Source organism: Chaetomium fimeti, assembly GCF_033439085.1.
Source record: "Chaetomium fimeti strain CBS 168.71 chromosome Unknown B0H64scaffold_10, whole genome shotgun sequence".
In the NCBI taxonomy this organism is placed as follows: Eukaryota; Fungi; Ascomycota; class Sordariomycetes; order Sordariales; family Chaetomiaceae; genus Chaetomium; species Chaetomium fimeti.
The window spans coordinates 777865-796277 of NW_026944338.1; the positions used below are offsets into that span (position 1 = coordinate 777865).

An 18413-nucleotide genomic window follows, 5' to 3' on the forward strand; every position below is an offset into this window, starting at 1 on the left:
GGTGCCGCCGTCGAAAATGCTAATTACTTTGAACCACCACCACCACGCCCTTGTGTGCGAAGCAGAATGTCAACCGGGCCAAACCCCCCCTTAAACACCACCAACACCGCCCTCCTCAAAGCTCTCATCCCAGCCCCCGGTCTCCAGCAACCAGCCGCCCACCCTCTCCTTCACATTCCCCACCGTCTCCCCCAGCGCGCTGTTCCACTGGTCCTGCACAACCCGTACCTTCTCCTTCAGGTCCTCGGTCAGGCGGCGGGCCTCCTGGGCCTTCATCTCCTCGACACGGCTCGGGTCGCGGCGGTCGTGCTCCATGGCCTTGACCTTGGCCGAAACGCAAGCCTCACGGACCTCGTGCAACAAACAGAGCAAGTTGGTCTGGCTCTCGATGAACTGGTAGGTGCTCTTCTCGGCGTGCAGCAGCAGGCTGAAGAGGTACTGCAGCGGGTGGTCGAGGTAGGCCGGGTTCTCGCCGAACTCGGCGGCGGGGATCTGGATGTGGAAGCCGTCGAGGTCGCCGCCGGGGATCTTGTCGAGCAGGCGCTTGAGGTCGGGCGCGATGTCCCAAAACGCATTCAACTGGACCTCGACCCCGCGCGCCACCGTCTCCTCCACCACGTCGCGGAACTCCTGCGTGCGGTGCAGCACCTCCTCGGCGTAGGCCTGCGCGCGCTTGGCCGCGTCCTCGACGAAGAAGGCCTCGGCCGACGCCACCTTGTCCTCCTGCCCGGCCACCCGGTACGGCACCAGCACCATGTCGCGGTAGCGGTCGTTGCGCTCCGAGAGCAGGTCGTACAGGCTGCGGTGCAGCGCCTCGCGCGCCTCGAAGATCCACTTGAGCAGCGTCAGCTTCTCGAGCAGCTCCGGCTGCTCGTCGCCCTCCTCCTGCGGCAGGTTGGGGTTGGACTCGTGCGTCTCGTCGAAGAGCCGGCTGCGGAGCGACTGGAACAGGTTGGTCGCCCCGTTGATGCGCGTCTGGAGGATCTCGTTCACCGGCATGACTACGGCTGCTTGGAACTCGTCAAAGTCTTTCTTTTCCAGGTCTTTGAGGTGGCTTTGTTCGTCTGTTTTCGCGTCGGCTTCCGCGGCGGCCGCTTCGGCGTAGCCCATGGCGCCGGACGAGATTTGTTGTTGGAGGTGTTGGCGGAGGGCCTGGCGCCGCTTCTTCTCCGTCTCGCCGGCTTCGGCTCGCATCTTAGCACTGGTCAATTTGAAGACTTCTTTGATCCCGTCGACTTCCGTCATGTCGCTGATCACTCGGACCTCGCTACGGGTCTGGGCCAGTTCGGGGTGGTTGTTGTTCACGGCTGGATGGTGGCGCGGGTACGGGGGCGGCAGTGTCACAAGGCGAGAGACATCGAGATGCGCCGGATTTGGCGTCGCTGGGGTCGAGGATGAGGCGAGTGAACTGCGAGAAAAGGCCTGGGGGGTAGTGACTGGGTCCTGGTCGTGCCATCCTGACTTCTCCAGAGGATAAGACTCGCGCTTGCTCGACCCCGCGCCGGGTGATGGTTGGGGCTCGTCGTCAACCCATTGCAGCGCCTCCCGGGCCTCCTTCGGAACGCCCATGTATTTGGACTCCCGCTTTGACCTTTCCATCCTGCCTCCAGGGGCTCCAGTCGAGTCCGCTTCCCACCAGCGACTTGCGGGGCGGCCGCGAGAATCCTCCTCGTCAAGTGCGTCGCTGACACTCATGCTCAGAATCGGCGACAAGGACGGCATGAAGTTCGAGGACTGCCAGTTCTGGTTGGCAGACGGGCTCGGTGACGGTGGTGCTGGTTGGCTGGATGTCGGCGTGTTTCCGCCCAGAGCAGACCCGATAGAACCCCGGTGTGATCGGGGCTCGGATGACTGTGGTGTTAGTTCCACGGTCCCGCTTGTAACCGAGTTGGTGGACTCTCGTCTGGCAGGCATCGGCCGGAACAGATCACGCGTCAGGTCCAGAATCTCCGATCCCATAGCCCCGATCGCCGCCCCATACCGCTCCCGTCGTATCCTCGACTCGCTCACGAAGAATTCGGCGAACAACCGAACCCGTTCGGCATCATTTGGTGCCGTCGCCTCGTTTCGAGCGAAAGCCGCAAAGCGCTCGATGGTGCCCCGCGCAAATTGATCGGTGCTTTGAGTAACGACTACATGTTTAGTCAAGAATGGTGAGGGCGACTGCGGGGCGCTCAAGGGCCCAGTGCTCATCCCCCGATGCGATGAAGAGGATCGGCTTCCTGTAGGCGGTGTGGGAAGTGCCTTCGGCGCAAGAACATGGCGCTCCGGCTGTTTCCCGGCGCTCGGTGACATCATGGTGGGTGTTACCTGTCCTGATAAGACCTGTGCTGATCCGTCTGCCCGTGGCGTTCGCGACTCTTGGCCGCTCTCCATCGACTCGCCCGTTCTGGGGGTATCTCCCCCTCTGCCTGTTCGCGGTGTCCCGCGGCTGATCGTCAATCGTCTCTGCAGTGGCCCGGGCGGGCCCGGAATCACAATATCGGAGAGGGGTTGTGGTTTTGCCGAAGTATCGATCGAGCTACGAGTAGTACCTCTTGTCCTACTCTCACTCCTCCGCTCGAGTAAGGTCTGTGCCTTGTCACCCCCTCACGGCCGGACTCCTCGTCAACCCTCCAGCTGGGCTCCCCGAAGAACTAGATTCGGGAGGTGGGCTCGCCACAGGGCTCTCAGGACTTGCAACCTCAGCACCAGCATGCACAGCCGTAGTATGTGATTGCTCAGTGGATAGCGAGCTAGGACCCGGCATGCTATCGCCGTCTCTCCAGTTTGCCGGCGTTAACGGCACCGGGCCCAAAGCAGCGATCCCTCCGGGCGGTGGTCGTCGGGTCGGCGGCGACACGATCGGCTCGTTTCCGGACGGCATTCGCTGAACACTCTGAGACCTCGCCGTCGATGGCGGCGGGCCAGGTGGAGGTGGTGGTACGGGCATGGCCGGATCCCACCTCACTTGCGATGAGGACCGCGATCGAGCCGACGTCGGTGTGGAAACGGCCGGGGTTGAAGCCGCTCGTCGTGCCCCCGGCGCCATGTTCTGAGAGGAATCCGAGTCGGTTCTTTGCGGTATCTGAAGCGTCAATGGCCCCGGGTGGCTAGCAACACTACGCGACAGCATACTAAACGACCTGGTTTGCGGTGGTGGCTCCATAGGGGGGCTTGCTTGTTCCGCCTCTCGCCTCCTCCCTAACGATGGGAGCCCAAAACGTCTCTCACGCGAAGCACCTCTCATTGCGGGAGGGGGAGGAAACGATGTGTTTGCGACAGGTGGTTCCGTGGCAACCCTCTGTATTGGCGGCGGCGGGGCTCTAGCAACGGACACGTTGGCTACCTGGGTTTGGTCGAATACCATACTCATAGGTCGCCCGCTGCGGGGAGGAGAGTAGGGCGGGGGAGGTAACGGCGACGCTTTGTCGTGTTGTTAGTTGAGCAACGCGCCACGAGGGATCGGGAAGCTCACTTTGAGGCTCTTGGTAAGACTGGGCAGCCTGAATGTGCTGCATTCGATCCGGAACCGGTCCGGCGACGGGCGAAGAGATCCATTGCTGCGGATTGTATGGCTGGATGGCGCTCAGGGGGGTTTGGCCGGACGAGAAGGCGCCATGAGAACTCACTGACAATGCCGACACCGGCGTGTGGTTCGGGTTGTGGCCATGAAATCCGCCTAGCGATGTCGTGTGAAGAGGATTTAAGCCGGCGCGAAGCCGCGCCGTTGGATCTCGCGGGGAGCTCATCATGATGGGGAGGCGCCGTTGTCGAACTCGGGCCTTTGAGCCAGATCAAGATGTTCACCAACGACCGTCACCCTGGAGAACCCTCGTTGGCTGCTCCGGTTTCACGGTCCTCGGGCTGTGTCAAGGCGACAGCAGAGGCCACACAACGCGGTCACGACGCCATTCACACTCGAATTATGTCGACTTCGGGGCTCGCTAAACAAATCGAGACCTCAAAAGGCCGTGTAATCGTACTCGGATCTCGGTAACCACCGGCAGTGGAGGCAGTTAAAGTCGTCCTGAAAAGCTGTCGTCCCTCCCAAAGCGCGGCTGCGGCGCGAGGTGGTGCAAGCTGCAGCTGGAGGCGGGAACGTTGCAGGAGGCAAAGAGGGATTGCTCCAGGCCCGACACGGAAGCCGAGAAGAGGCGACGGTGGATTCGGCAACCTATCAGCCCCCTGGTGTGGGAGCAAGTTGCGGGTGGGTAGATTAACTGTCGAACGTGCATTGAAAAGCGGGAGCCACCCCTCCCGCTTTCCGGTGGTCAAACTGGGGGTGGTGGGCGGCCTTGGCTCTTTCAGGTGCCTTCCGAGACGACCCTGCTCCAAGAGGGGTTGCGCTCCGAAACAAAGCCCTGGCTGGCTAGCCCTTCAACGGTGCGGCCTGCCGAGTCGACGGTGGTCAACGTCCAGCCATTCAATGTCGTAGTTTGTCTATCGAGACGCTCTGCTTGCAGCAGCAGCAGTAAACATCCGGATAAGGCACGAGATGAGTCCCTTATGGCGATCACCAATGGATCATCCCGTTCTTGTCCAACCTCAGAAACATGTACCATCCGAACCTGACCCGGGCTCAGTCGTGCAGCAGACACGGACGTGCAGATGGTGGGTGCTACATCGATCCGCAGACGGGGTCGCTCCGTGTCGCGAAAGCGTTCAGGCTCTTGAGAGAGCGGTCGGAGCGCGCATCAAGGGGCCCGACAGGGGCCGACAGGGGTTCCGGCACGCATCTTCACCTTGCCCTCCGAGCCCTCCCGAGTCTGACCAAGAAGCCACGAGCGAGCCAACATCCCGCGCAAGGCTCACCATCACGCCCGAGTCTCGGCCCATTCCAGCAGCTCCATCCTTGACCCATGCGTGCCATGCTCACAACGCGACTGTGGCGAGCGTCCGTCGACGGAAGAGGGGAAAAAGAGTCGGTCGATGGGGTGACAAGCCATGATTGGACTGTTGCTCGAGGTCTGTGCCGGCAATCTATTCTTGGTTCTGGGCAAAATTCACAAGGCCGGCCATGATTCGCCAGAAGCTGTGCATGGGCTGTGATGCATGCTGCCGGCGCTTAACCCCTTGCTCGATTCTTGGCGCATGATTCGACTGTTGCTTGTCGTTGCATTTGCAACCAGATGCTTCCCTGCGACTCCGCTCCGCAACTTCGGACATACTCGGACAGAAAATGCACGTCGCCGTGGTTTGCCGGATAATGAGCGAGCTGTTCGGCTGTCAAATCGACTAAGAACCATGAGATTCGATATCCTCCCACCAGAAATTGGTGCCTTTTCTTGTACGACACGAGTATGTGAAGACTGTGCCAACAGTTCAGCCTCAAGCTCAGGCGAGCTGCAAGGGAAACCCACCGACGACGTGGCTTTTCTTGTGGCCAAGGTCACATAAGTATCCCTTCAGAGGTCGAACGTTTGCTGCCCTCTATTGTAGCAGGAACCTCTACGGCTCGTGGTTATGAACTCATTGCGCGACCTCAAAACTGCTCAATCTGTCCATTAGTTAGGCCTGCCCAGAAGCCCTTGGCTCTCTCAGCTTGATGAGGCGGTCTTCGCAGACTCAGGCCGCCCAATGAGACACAATATTGCATCTATCAGCTCATCTCTGCCGAAGCCCCCACACACTCTAATAAAGCCTGGGGATTAAGATATTAATAGCGGTGGGTTTTGCCCAACGTGATTGGTTCGTGTGTGACTTTGAGAAACTTACATGGCAGTTCGCATCGGAAAGCCTCAATGCCGAAGAGAATTAGCGGATGAGTGGTCTCGATTGCGTTTGCAGGCGTCGAAAACAACAACCCTGACAACTCAAAATATCCAATTAGCAAACTGAACCGAGCTCGCCGCAGCCGTTCACGAAAGACGATGCAGAGACCAAGGCAAGCGATATTACCAGCTACAGTTTAGGAACGGAAGAGGATATTCCCGAATGCGACCTTGACTCGTGATGATGCTCTGGCTGAGGTATGACTGAGATTCGGTCGCGTCGACTCGGCACGAGACGCAAGATGCTAAGTGCCACATCAAGACAAAATCAGCCAAGAGAGCAGTTTCCAGCCGTTGAGCCTTGGCAGGCGTGTTTCCAGTCGGCTGGGGCCGAGGTGTTCTTTAATTAGATCCGGCTTCAGTGGCCGAGTCGGCATCGGAGGAATCGCCGGGACTGTGGGTCACTTCGGGTTTCCAGCAACCGGCGTCGGCCGACCTCGAACCGGGACCAAATCAGTTGACTCGGTGTTTCCCGCCAATACCCAGCCATAGTCAACTACTCCCCATTGTTGGAGACTATTCGACTGTCAGCGATGTCGAGCCAACGCCGGTCACCAGTGGCAGTTCTCTGATCACACAGACCGAAAGCCCCGTGTGGTGACAAATTGGTCGTGGTTCCTTCTTGGCCGCTACTAAAAAAAATGCCGGATCTTTCATGGCGTCCCAATTCTTAGACGGCCGGACACGTTGTTGGCGGGGATGGATCCCAGAGGGTGGATGTTGACCTCAAATTCAGGGCGATTCTCAGTTAGCCAATCGCCCATTCATTGCCAAAACAATGAGTCTAATAATTGGAATCCAATCCCGTCCGAGGGGCAATCAGTGAAGGCGCCCGTGGTATGCGCGCCTACCAAATAGCAAGGACAGGGGCAAAAGATAATCATGTCATGCTGGGAAAGGCGAGAGGGGAGCTCTAGGCGACTGGAAAGCCCCAATCCACTCGAACGAGGACAAACTATCGTGAACCCCACCCCGTTGGGTCACTAAAACGTTTTGGGCGGCTGCGGAAGCTTGCAGTATTGTGGCAGAATCCGAGTCTGCATCCAAAAACAAACCGGGTGATCGTCAGGGGATTTGCAAGAGGTGACCTGGAAATCAAGAAGCAGGAACAACGAAAGACATCGAAGCTTGTTTGGGGCAGCTGCGCACGCTTTGGTCTGGATTTGGCTCGAGGTCCCGCAAAAGTGGCAGGAACTGGACCCCACCAAAGGCGGTGAGGGTCAGCGCATGCCCCTGCTCCCCGCCCAACTGGAGCCCGCTGAGTTTTCTAGAGCTTTCCAAGCTGCTCCTCGGCAACTCCCCAATTTATTCATTTGGGCGAGCCTCACCCATCTCGCACCTCTTCCCATTCTTTTCCATTTGTCTCCGCGTAAACAACCTCTTGACAGCGGTTGTTTCTGACGATCGCCACCCAACTCCTCGGTATGTTTATTATTTCGCATCCTCCACGCATAAACACGCCAATTGCTCCCTGATGATTGTTCAGCTGGCACCAGTCATAGGGCGACTTGTACTCCCTTCCCTTGATGACGACGCTGCGGTCCACCAGGCCATCTCTGATCGAGCACCAATCTATTCAATATTCTTGAGCTTCAGCTTCGAAGAGACCGGTGCTAACCAAGACAGATATTGACTTTAGGTTCCTTCCTCCCTCGACAACCGCCAACATGGTTCTGCACAACCCCAACAACTGGCACTGGGTGAACAAGGATGCGTCGCCGTGGGCGCGCAAGTGGTTCGATGACAACCTTCCCAAGGTCGAGGCGAAGGAGGGGGATGTGACGGCCAAGATCAGCAAGATCATCAGCATGGACGGAGACGTCGACGTGGCACAGCGCAAGGGCAAGGTCATTACGATATTTGATGTCAAGTTAACTCTGGAGTACACAGGTACGTATTGCCATAGAATTACAAACACTAGTTCCCGCGCCCTGCATTGTTCCAAACTTCCCTCGTAATTGTCGATTTGTCCAGTGGTGGGCTAAAATCTCTGCGCTCCAGGCTCCACTGCCGAGGATGACGACGTTTCGGGTACCATTACCGTCCCGGAGGTCTCGCACGAGCTCACCGAGGACGAGTTCGTGGTAGGTTTACCCCTTGGAATGGGTTACCTGTAGCCGCGAGCTAAGGGCATGGCAACAGTTCGACATCGATATCTACTCCGAGTCCAAGGAGAAGCAACCTGTCAAGGACCTGGTGCGGTCAAAGCTCGTCCCCCAGCTCCGCAGCGAGTTCGTCAAGCTCTCCCCTGCCCTCGTCGCCGAGCACGGCAAGGACATCCAGCACGCCCCTGGTTCGAACCCGTCCAGCGGTTTCTCGACTCCCAAGTTGCACCCCCAGGCAGCTGCTGCCGCCAAGCCAGCGGCGACGTCAAGCTCCCAGAGCAGCAGCGGCGCCGTTGTCAACACGACTACTGTGACGGACACTGAAGAATTCCGCACGACAGCCGAGGAGCTCTACAAGACATTCACCGACCCGCAGCGGATCGCCGCTTTCACGCGAGCCCCGCCCAAAGTATTCGACGGCGCCAAGAAGGGCGGCAAGTTTGAGCTTTTTGGTGGCAACGTCTCGGGCGAATTCCTCGAGCTGGAAGAGCCACGCAAGATCGTCCAGAGTTGGCGTCTGGATCAGTGGCCGGCGGGCCACTACTCGACACTGCAGATCGAGTTCGACCAGAACGATGTCGACGCGGTCACGGTCATGCGCGTCGAGTGGAAGGGTGTGCCCATCGGTCAGGAGGAGGTGACCAAGCGTAACTGGCTAGAGTATTATGTTCGCAGCATCAAGCGGACCTTTGGGTGAGTATCTGCCACCTGCTTCCTGGCCCGCAAGATCTTGCGCTAACACCTGCAGCTTCGGCACCATTCTTTAAGAAATAGCATTGCGGGAGGGACGGCGTTCGGCGGAAGGGATAAGGTGGTACGACCGGTATGCATGGTAAGGGACGGCGGTGGCATCTGAGCTTGGTATGGTCAGAGCCGGGTCTTTCGCGTCAAGATTTATGGTGATGGCTGGATACCACCCAGCAAGTTACGGCGTCACGAACAAATCGATGAGAAAACGACAATATATACACGAGCTTTCTCCTTTATCCGCCTTCTACGCGCCTTTGCCTCGCCTCTCGTTTACCTTTCTTGTGGCATGTTAGCTGCTCGGATTGCTGGGGTCGATATTGACAACGGTGCCCCCCGCCCTTTATAGCCGCAAGTTGGGCGACGATTGTCTCGGGCGACTTCTCCAAGTAGAGTAGGGCAAATGCACGGGGACTAATAATACCGTGAGCTACTCAGTGGCATAGCTAAACGGTTACCACTATATCTAATCCGCAGCAGGTCACTAACGCGTCGTACCTATATACCATGGAGGCCAGGGCTAAATATAATAAGGAACGTTGCTGCGCTACTTAAGCAATTATCCCCCGGCCATTGCTGTCAGAGACCCCGTCACTGTTGACTGGTTAGGTCAACCCGACCAGGGGTGCGGCCGCCCTCGGCGCCGCCCACAGGACAGACAAACCTCTCTCGGCGAGCCTCCTCCCCAAGGAAAAGATAACCGAACCTACCTTACTCTAAACCTCACACTAGTAGTTCATGAAGTGCTTACCGCAGCCGTATCGGTCTTGACTGTACTGCGGTCATTCACGAGTAGTGTCCTCACACGTGCCGTCGCAAGTGTGCAGCGTAACGGTATCTTATTTGCCCTACTCAATCTAACCTACTCAATCTAAGGGGTAGCACTGCTACGCCCCTATTCACAACGGACAGTTGTTCACTTTCGACACGGACCGCGAGTTTGTAAGCCACATGAAGAGTACACATGCGCATACTTTGGAGGACTGCGAACTCGGTGCTCTCTGCCAGATGAGCCAACGGCCATCTGTCTACGACTTATCATATTGCCCTTTTAACTATTCAACCATGTTTCCGAACGAGAGTCTCGACAAGCGCATATCTCACGTCTTTGAACACCTCCTCGGCCTTGCATTGCTATCCGTACCGGTGGATATGGACGGCTCTCAAGCTGGCGCCAGCTCCCTCGCCGCGTTTGACTCATGGTCTCCCATTTCGCACTCACAAAGTTCGCGGTCCGGTAGACTTGATAATGATGACTGGACATGGTCAGAACCGGGCTCCGTCAATGACGGCGGTGTCCTTTCTAAGGGTATTCGTGGCAGTGAAGGCGTGTCACCCACCACCATAGCAGTGCATCTCGGTACGACGATGGAACAAAATGTACGGGAGGCCGAGCAGCAGCCAATGATGCGGGATATATACTCAGAGGACGGACTCGATACCTCGCGTTGGTTAGACAGCATTCCTCAATCCCCCTACTCCGCTACGCCTTAGGGTTTGGCGGATGATCCCTTGCCAGTTACAAAGGAAAGCTATAGCGGCAAGACTGGACTGTCTACTATTTTCCAAACTGATCTTCTGAATCTGTGTACTGTGGTGGAAAGGAGGGTTCGAGGTAGGAAACAGCTCGCCCAGTCCCATCGGTCACTCCGAGGACCTCCGCACGAGCCAGTTAGAGTAATTCGTCCGACTAGTGCCCGTCAAGATGTTGAGCACATAGAAAACCCAGGAATTCAAACAACGTCGCTCGTTCTACAAGACTCTGAGCGTTTTGTAGCAAGCAATGATAACTAGGTACATTCGATGTAAGCGTTGCCTAGGTAGATGGTGTTGCCCGTGGACTAGAAGACCACCGCGGGGATGCGAAGGCGGACAGGTAAGGTATTCACGGTTTGGAGATGCCGTAACCCGGGGATATTCGCACCACGTCTGACACAGTGATTAATTATCTGGCTTCGGGTTTGTGTTCACCCAAAGTGGGGTAGTGACCGGAAGCCGAATCTCGGAGCCAAACGGTTGGATGACCCGCCGCTTCCTTCACGCTCCTCCTTCCCCCATAACCTGAAATGTTTCGCTGACGACCTCAAATTTGATATTTTCCGCTTCGAATTGATATCACAACCGTAATCACCACAACAAACAACAATGGCACCCATCTACAAAATCGCTACGATCCAACTTGTCCCAAAGGTGAGTTAATGATGTCACACTTACATAGTATGGTTCATGAGCCACGGTTCGTCTCGACTTGAGCACCACCAATCGTCCCAAATCGAGTCATATACCACTGTGTGAACCTCTTCCGGCCCGCTATATCGTGACTTATCGCGGCATATCTCCCCCTTCCTCCTATCTATCCGCCTGCCATCCTCTTCATCTCACCCACAACGCACTTACAACTCACTTACACCCACCCCCAGGATATCGCCGTCAAAGACAACTTCACCCGAGCCGAGTCCTTCATCCGACAGGCCGCTGCTCAGGGGACACATCTCGCCGTGCTGCCCGAGTATCACCTGACCTCATGGTGCCCCGACCACCCGGACTTCATCGCCGCCTGCGCCGAGTCCGCGACCTACCTCCCCCGCTACCAGGCCCTAGCCCGCCACCTCAACATCAACATCGTCCCCGGCACCATCTGCGAGGTCCACCCCTCCCCCGCCAACAGCAACAACAACAACAACGGTGACACCACCGCCCAAGAAATCCGCAACATGGCCTACTGGATCGAAGCCAGCACCGGCCGCCTCCTGGCCTCCTACCAAAAAGTCAACCTCTGGCACTCCGAGCGGCCCCACCTCACCGCGGGCATCGCGCAATCCGCGCACCGCGCCTTCGACACCCCCCTAACCTGGGAAGGCCCCACCACCACTGCTACCGACTCAGCGCAACAGAAGGAGAACCACCGCGGCCGCGGGCGACCCATACGCGCGGGCATGCTGATCTGCTGGGACCTGACCTTCCCCGAAGCCTTCCGGGCGCTGGTGCGGGACGGGGCCGAGCTGATCGTGATCCCGTCGTACTGGGTGTGCGACCGGAGCGACCTGGAGGAGGCGCGCAGGCGGATGAATGCCGACTGCGAGGGCCTGTTCATCGATAACGCGCTCGTGGCGCGGGCGTTTGAGAACGAGTGCGTCGTCGTGTTTTGTAACGCGCCCGGGTTGAGTGGGGTGGTGGCGCCGGTGTTTGGTAGGGTGGGCGGGGAGGGGTTGGGGGCGAATGAGGAGGTGATGAGGGTGGTGGAGGTGGATTTTGAGTCGGTGGAGGTGATTGAGGAGGTGTATAAGGTGAGGAAGGACTTGGCGAGGGAGGGGTGGCACTATGGGTATTCGATTTGTGGGGAGGAGGAAGGGGAAGAGCGGGTGGTGAAGAGTGGCTCTTCCCGTGGAAGGGGGTGGGAGAAGTTGTGAAGGGAGTTCCCTTTTTGGCGGTATTGTTGGTGGTCACTTACACCTTTTCCCTGCCTTGCCTTCCGCATGCCAGTTGGTTGTGAAAGGTGTTGTAAGGACTCGGGAAGGAAACCGAGATTAAAGCACAAGGACCACCTACCCGACATAACTGTGTCATTGAGCAATGCACCCACCTGAGGTAGCCAACACAAACTGGTTCGCGGTCACTGCATTACCTTTCAAGTTTACTCAGCTTAAAGTAGATCCAGAACCCCATTTTTTCATGGTTCTCTTCGACCATCAATCCTTACGCAAATAAACAACCATGGGAGACTCTCCAATGGCCGTCCTCATGGCCGACTCCTGGGGGCCTCCTACGGCATCACCAATTTACGAGGAGCCAGCCCTCGAAAACGTCGAGAGCCTCGAGGGCTACGCCCCCGGAGGCTACTACCCAATGAATATCGACGACCGGCTTCGCAAGAACTTGGATACCTATACCATTATTCACAAGCTTGGGTTTGGCCGCTCTTCGACCGTTTGGCTGGCAAGACGGGATAGCGAAAGCATCGGCCAAGTTCCGGTTTCCTTCGTTGCGCTCAAGATCCTGCGTGCCGACCTTAGCACCCCGAACACATACCCCGAGTTGGAAATACTTGGGCGTTTACAACAGCAGGGCCGAGAGACCCACCGAGGGCTCGTCCACATTCAGGATTATTTCACTGTCAGTAGTGCCAACGGACATCACTGCTGCTTTGTGCTCCCGTTCTTGGGCCCAAGCCTCTATAACAAACGAGTCCTGGCTGCCATGAGCTGTGAGACACGGGAAAGTGTGTGCGAGCAACTGGCCCACGCCGTCAAATATATTCACACATTTGGGGTTTGCCACGCTGGTGAGTATTTAAAGTCCCTTACCTCCCGGGTGGGGCTGCTGCGTTGCGGATTCCTGACGTCCATCACAGATTTAAGCCCCCTCAACGTGCGCTTCAGGATCCCAGACGTCGAGCACTTCAATGAGACAAGAATATGCGCTAAGCTTACTCCGATACAGAGCTGCGCAATTCGACGGATCGATGGACAACCTCTTTCCAAGAATTCCCCCCGCTGCGTTGTTAAAACAGCGGAGTTCCAAAACATCCACTCGAACTACTTTGAAGAGGTCACCATCATCAGCTTCGGAAGAGCATTCTCGCCGCCGTCAACACCAACACTTCAACGCTCAACTGCGATACTCTCTCCAGAGTTGCTCTTCGGATACCCCCCCTCTCAGAAAAGCGACATTTGGCAGCTCGCGTGCCTATCTTCTTGGCCCACGAGAGGGAGTTGCCGTTCCTGATCCATGTCGGCTTCGAGCATCTAGTCTGGGAGCTCACAACATACTTTGGGCCGATACCCGACCACTGGGCTGGAAAGTACCAATGGGACAAGTACAAAATTGTCACTCGTTTGGGCACGACATGCGACTCGGACCTTGACCACTGGTTTGACAGGGCCCAGCCGACAGAGTCGTTGGAAAGTCACCTGGTCAAGGCCGAAATGGCGCCGGAACTCGCCACACTGTTGTATAAGATGTTCGTCTGGGAGCCCGAGATGCGGCTGACTGCTGATACGGTGTACCGAGAACTGTTGCAGCAACGGTTGAATGTTGAGAGTAATTGGCTCGCAGTTGGGTCGGTTGGTTGACATGGATTATCATCAGGAACAATAGAGAGCGTAGCAAGCGAAAAGAAATAAATATAATGAGGATTCCATAGTGTCGGTACCCTTAAAGATGAACAGACCGCTAAGTTAAGGTACAGTCAGCCCAAACTTTGTTCGGTCAGGCAGCAGTTAGTACTAAATCTCGATAGTATACTACTAAGGTAATAACGAAACTAAGGATAAAACGGTAGTAATGGACAATGAACCCTACGTAGAAACGCTTATTATATGCTGAACAAGTACAGAGTATCTTCCAAGGTAATAACGAAACTAAGGGATAAAACGGTAATAATAGACAATAAACCCTACATAGAAACACTTATTATATATTAGGTAAACAAACACAAAGTATCTTATATAAAGAGACACACCATTCTATCTTCATCTATTAGACTATCTACTTACCTATTCTTTACAACCCCTCGTATATAAAACACGAATCTCCCTCAACGCCCCGTTCGCCCTATGGAACCCTAGTCCTTTGGCGTCTTCTCTGTGGCATCTCGATTCTTCGCCGCTGCGAGCATAACCCGGAGCGCCTTCATTGCGGCGCCTTCGCCCGCCTTCGCCTTCGCCGCTGCGAGCATGGCCTGGACCGCCGTCATCGTGGGACCTTCGCCCGCCTTCGCTTTCAATGACATCAAAGCTTGTGAGTCGCCTTGATGTTGCTCCTCCGCCGCAACCCCATCGCGACCTTTGATGTCGTTGAAGGTGAAGGCGGGCGAAGGTCCCACGATGACGGCGGTCCAGGCCATGCTCGCAGCGGCGAAGGCGAAGGCGGGCGAAGGTGTCACAATGAAGGCGCTCCGGGTCATGCTCGCGGCGGCGGAGAATCGAGATGCCACAGATAAGACGGCAAAGGACTAGGGTTCTATCGAGCTGGCGACCCGAGTCATGGCCGCGACAGCGGAAACCAACGGTACGTGAGAAAATTCGTTCGGGAATGAAGTCCTTTATATTCCTAGCCTTTGTAATAGGCAAACACCACCTGCTGGAAACCAAGGACAGCAGCCGAACACCAACAAGAATGCACGTCACGATGTGCTACACAACCACGACCCCGACTCCGACTCCAGCGCCCACTGATACCTGCGGCAGTTTCGCCGCCTTGAATCGGGGCGGCATGCGTCCCCAAGGGGACTCAGTGCACCATCCACATCACGTTGTGTGTTCTGTCTGCCCTGTTCCTCCTCGGTGTCCTTACCTTCTTTGTGGGCGTAGGCGTCTACTCCTGTCGTTCCAACTCCAGGCACTGGAAAATCCGCGAGGAGTCAAGGACGTCAATGGCAAAGCCGTAAAAGAAGAGACTCAACAGAGTGGTCTTGTAAGTATGGTGTAGAATATTCCGCCCGCTGTCCTTCCACCCCGGGAAAAGGCGCCCTTCCGAATCTAGTCTAGCATTTGCCAAAACCTGTATACTTGTAACTGTGTCCCTCGCGTGCCCTTGGTATAAATAGAGCGCGTTCTCTCCCCGGTCTGCTCGGTGCGTTGACCGTCAACCCTATTGGCGCGCCTAACCATGTTGGGCGGATAGTTCCAGTGCTGCGGCTTTGGATATTATCCACCAGTTCCAAAGCGTTTCTTAACTTCCGTACGCCCAGGATACGTACACGAGCCAACCCCGCCCGTCTGAAGCGACAGGCCAATATTCTGCTTGGGCTGGGAGACGCTGTGGGCCGAGGCGGCGGAGGATGGCCTGTAATTAACCGGTTGCTACTCCGTACACGACTACCCTACCGAGCCTACTAAGGTAGATTTGGCAACCTCGGAACGGCAACCACCCTCGGGAACATCCAAACTGGACATAAAATGACTGCGGCGAAGCTCCTCCTTCCGGCCAGGCGGGCACGGCTGTCTGCGTTTCTGGGACCACGGACTTTGATGCAAATCTGACCTCTTCGTTACCATGCGTCTCCTCGGTTTCACGCTCGTCGCTGGCCTCGCGGCCTCGGCGTATGGACAGAAGGTTAAAGTCAGTAAGTAGCACCCTCACGGTGGCGCACCGCGTTGGAGATGAGGAAGAAACCCAAGCTGACATGATGGAACACAGTGCTGCTCGGTGACTCCATCACCGAGATCACCTGCTGGAGGCCGATGGTGTGGGACCAGCTCACGACGGCCGGGCTGGCGGGCAACGTCGACTTCGTCGGCACCATGAGCAACCTGCAGGGGTCGTGCTCGAAGCCGTCGGGCTTCGACGTCAACCACGAGGGCCACTCGGGCTGGCAGGCGTACGACATTGCGCGCAACAACATCGAGGGCTGGGTGCAGAACACCAAGCCCGACATCGTGCAGTTCATGCTCGGCACCAACGACGTCAACATCGGCAAGCGCAACGCCCAGTCCATCCTCGAGTCGTACACCACCATGCTCAACGCCATGCGCGCCGCCAACCCCAGCGTCAAGGTCATTGTGCGTTGTCCCCCCTTTCTCCTCTCCCCCATCCGGGACCATCCCGTCCCATCCCATCCCAGCCACCACCAACTAACCCATGCATCACCACAGATCGACAAACTCATCCCCACAAGCTGGAGCGACGCCACCGTCGAGGCCGTCAACACCGCCATCCCGGGCTGGGTCTCCTCCCACACCACTTCCGAATCGCCCATCGTCATCGCCGACTGCTCGCGCGCGGCGGGCTTCACCAACGCGATGCTGCGCGGCGACGGCGTGCACCCCAACGACCAGGGCGACCGCTTCATCGCGGAGCAGGTCGGGCCTAAGTTGATTGAGCTTTTGAGTGGTAGCGGTGGTGGTGGTGGTGGTGATGGGGGTGGTGGGAACCCTGCGGCGACGACGACCGCGGGTGGTGCGCAGCCGACGGCGGGGTGCGCGGCGTTGTGGGGGCAGTGTGGTGGGTTGGGCTGGGCCGGGCCGAGTTGTTGTTCGCAGGGTGCGTGTAGGGTGTCGAATGATTACTACTCGCAGTGTCAGTGAGTGAAGAGAAGGAAGGGTTGTGGTGTGTTTGGTATGAAGAGGTTTGGGTGTGAAGACCCCGAAGGCGGTACAAAGAGTCTCTCGCAAACCATCTATGGTTGTGTATAGGCAGGCACTACATGCGTTTAAAATACCAGGAAACCATCTTCTGGCTGCACACGTCTGGCTTGAGCAAGAAAAAGAACTGGAAGCTCAAAATCTTTTGTTCGATGACTTGCGTAACACATGTATCACACTGGTCTTCACATTGCCGAGGTACTTGCTGCCTTGGTGAAAACGAGGGCAAGTTGGCTCTGCATCAAAAAGATGGAAAAAGAATATGTTGCTCAACCTTCGCTTGGTTGCCAGAAAAGCAAAAGTCGACACGAGCCGGATTTGAACCGACGCCTCCGAAGAGATGAGATTTCGAGTCTCACGCTTTAGACCACTCAGCCATCGTGCCTTGGTGTTTCTTCTGGGAATAACTGGACCTTATCATGGGCCAACTGAGGCTTGGCACCCTATCGATGTCGCAATGAAGCGGAGCTTCGCGGTGCAAGGCGAGTATTCACTTACAGCAACGAGCCCTCTTTCTGCTAATCGTTGACGCCCATTATAAGGATGGTATACGCCCTCAAATTCCAACGAGGACCACCGCAAAGGGGGCAGTGGCTTCATCGGCACTGGCGCTGGCTCTCCAAACATGTACCTGATAGTCCCAGATCAAGACCTCGAGAATTCGAGTCTTGTGGTAGACTTTCTAGTCGCGGCCTGACACACACCCTAAACGATAAAATTACATAAAGCTTCAAGTCCAAATATCATATGTTTAGTTACCACAATAAGAATGTTAATCTGCAGATAAAATATTTATTCTTTATCCACCTTTTCTTTCGACCCTTCCTCTAATTATCCCCCAGAACCCTCAGAAGTCACGGCCGCCTAGCAGGAAGCTCGTTTCGCCAACTAGTGCCAGCAAACTTTATCTTCTCATGCCTAGGCGTAGCTGACTGGGAGAACATTCCAAAACCAAGAAGAAGCATCTATCTTCGCCGGTCCCTCCTCTCAGTTCTGTCGTCCAAGTCCGCGTACCTTTGCGAATTATCGCGATTCTCGCGCCGCTGGGGAGCAGAATTGCGGTTCTGTCTGTCGTCCAAGTCCGTGAACCCGTTGTTGTTGCCGAGCTGGCGAGCGCTGCTCCTCTCCTCGGCGGGCGACATGCCACAAAGAGCGGAACCCATCTTGTATATTAAGGGTTTGGTTGGCCTTTTGGCTTTTGTTGGTTGTTTCTTGGTATATTGCAGTGGGTACTGCCGGTTGGTTAGGGAGTTGCTTCTCCTGGTTCGAGTGATATCACTGAGGGCTTTTATAATAGGTGAGGCGCTGTTTGGCATGGGTTATATTTGGTAACCTGGCGGTTGAGATTGTTAACCCTCATTGTTCTGCTAAGTTCCAGCACATGATAAGACGACTTTTGTTCTATTTTAGGATAGGTGTGTGAGGAGGAATACAAAGTACGTGACTGAGGGCATGTTGGTCTTTATTACCCTCTCTTTATTCTCTGCCGGTCTATCCTTGTCAATCGAATGAGCCTAGGAAAAGGGACCCGAGTAAACAAAGGTCCCCCACAGTCTCCCTCCCTTTGCTTGGGCGAGACTTCCGCTTTCTTGAGTGCATAGCCTCCTCTCCCCTGCTTTTCGTAGCCTTCTCTTCCATGCTTGGGTGAGAAACCCTCTTCCCCTTGCTTGAGTGGTGAGAGGTTCTCTTTCCGTCTCGCTTCTCCGGACGAGGCAAAGAGGGGA

The 18413-nt window shown here is 56.3% G+C and overlaps 6 protein-coding genes and 1 non-coding gene across 7 annotated transcripts; 4 read left to right on the plus strand and 3 right to left on the minus strand.

Moving 5' to 3' along the window:
* Nucleotides 1-90: 90 nt before the first annotated feature.
* B0H64DRAFT_420603 (uncharacterized protein) lies at nucleotides 91-3734 on the minus strand (the record flags this gene model as incomplete). Its single annotated transcript, XM_062805470.1, has 3 exons — nucleotides 91-2559; nucleotides 2594-3405; nucleotides 3458-3734. The coding sequence occupies 3 exons, from the start codon at nucleotides 3732-3734 to the stop codon at nucleotides 91-93; spliced, it is 3558 nt and encodes a 1185-aa protein (XP_062654886.1).
* A 3309-nt stretch (nucleotides 3735-7043) lies between these two features.
* On the plus strand, nucleotides 7044-9056 carry B0H64DRAFT_410538 (activator of Hsp90 ATPase). The gene is made up of 5 exons (XM_062804796.1): nucleotides 7044-7175; nucleotides 7240-7643; nucleotides 7755-7837; nucleotides 7896-8551; nucleotides 8607-9056. The coding sequence occupies exons 2-5, from the start codon at nucleotides 7421-7423 to the stop codon at nucleotides 8623-8625; spliced, it is 981 nt and encodes a 326-aa protein (XP_062654887.1). The 5' UTR covers nucleotides 7044-7175; nucleotides 7240-7420; the 3' UTR covers nucleotides 8626-9056.
* Nucleotides 9057-10582: 1526 nt separating this feature from the next.
* B0H64DRAFT_47532 (carbon-nitrogen hydrolase) lies at nucleotides 10583-12391 on the plus strand. The gene is made up of 2 exons (XM_062808096.1): nucleotides 10583-10795; nucleotides 11026-12391. Exons 1-2 carry the CDS (start codon nucleotides 10751-10753, stop codon nucleotides 12013-12015), a joined length of 1035 nt encoding a protein of 344 aa, XP_062654888.1. The 5' UTR covers nucleotides 10583-10750; the 3' UTR covers nucleotides 12016-12391.
* B0H64DRAFT_378122 (kinase-like domain-containing protein) lies at nucleotides 12320-13677 on the plus strand (the record flags this gene model as incomplete). The annotated part of the gene is made up of 3 exons (XM_062802568.1): nucleotides 12320-12887; nucleotides 12957-13191; nucleotides 13236-13677. 3 exons carry the CDS (start codon nucleotides 12320-12322, stop codon nucleotides 13675-13677), a joined length of 1245 nt encoding a protein of 414 aa, XP_062654889.1.
* Nucleotides 13678-14168: 491 nt separating this feature from the next.
* Nucleotides 14169-14510, minus strand: B0H64DRAFT_378123 (uncharacterized protein; the record flags this gene model as incomplete). Its single annotated transcript, XM_062802569.1, has 1 exon — nucleotides 14169-14510. The coding sequence occupies one exon, from the start codon at nucleotides 14508-14510 to the stop codon at nucleotides 14169-14171; it is 342 nt and encodes a 113-aa protein (XP_062654890.1).
* An 808-nt stretch (nucleotides 14511-15318) lies between these two features.
* Nucleotides 15319-16728, plus strand: B0H64DRAFT_47550 (SGNH hydrolase-type esterase domain-containing protein). The gene is made up of 3 exons (XM_062808105.1): nucleotides 15319-15671; nucleotides 15746-16107; nucleotides 16201-16728. Exons 1-3 carry the CDS (start codon nucleotides 15602-15604, stop codon nucleotides 16630-16632), a joined length of 864 nt encoding a protein of 287 aa, XP_062654891.1. The 5' UTR covers nucleotides 15319-15601; the 3' UTR covers nucleotides 16633-16728.
* A 264-nt stretch (nucleotides 16729-16992) lies between these two features.
* Nucleotides 16993-17074, minus strand: B0H64DRAFT_t164. Its single transcript has one exon. It is a non-coding gene; the product is annotated as a tRNA-Ser (tRNA).
* Between the last annotated feature and the right edge of the window lie 1339 nt (nucleotides 17075-18413).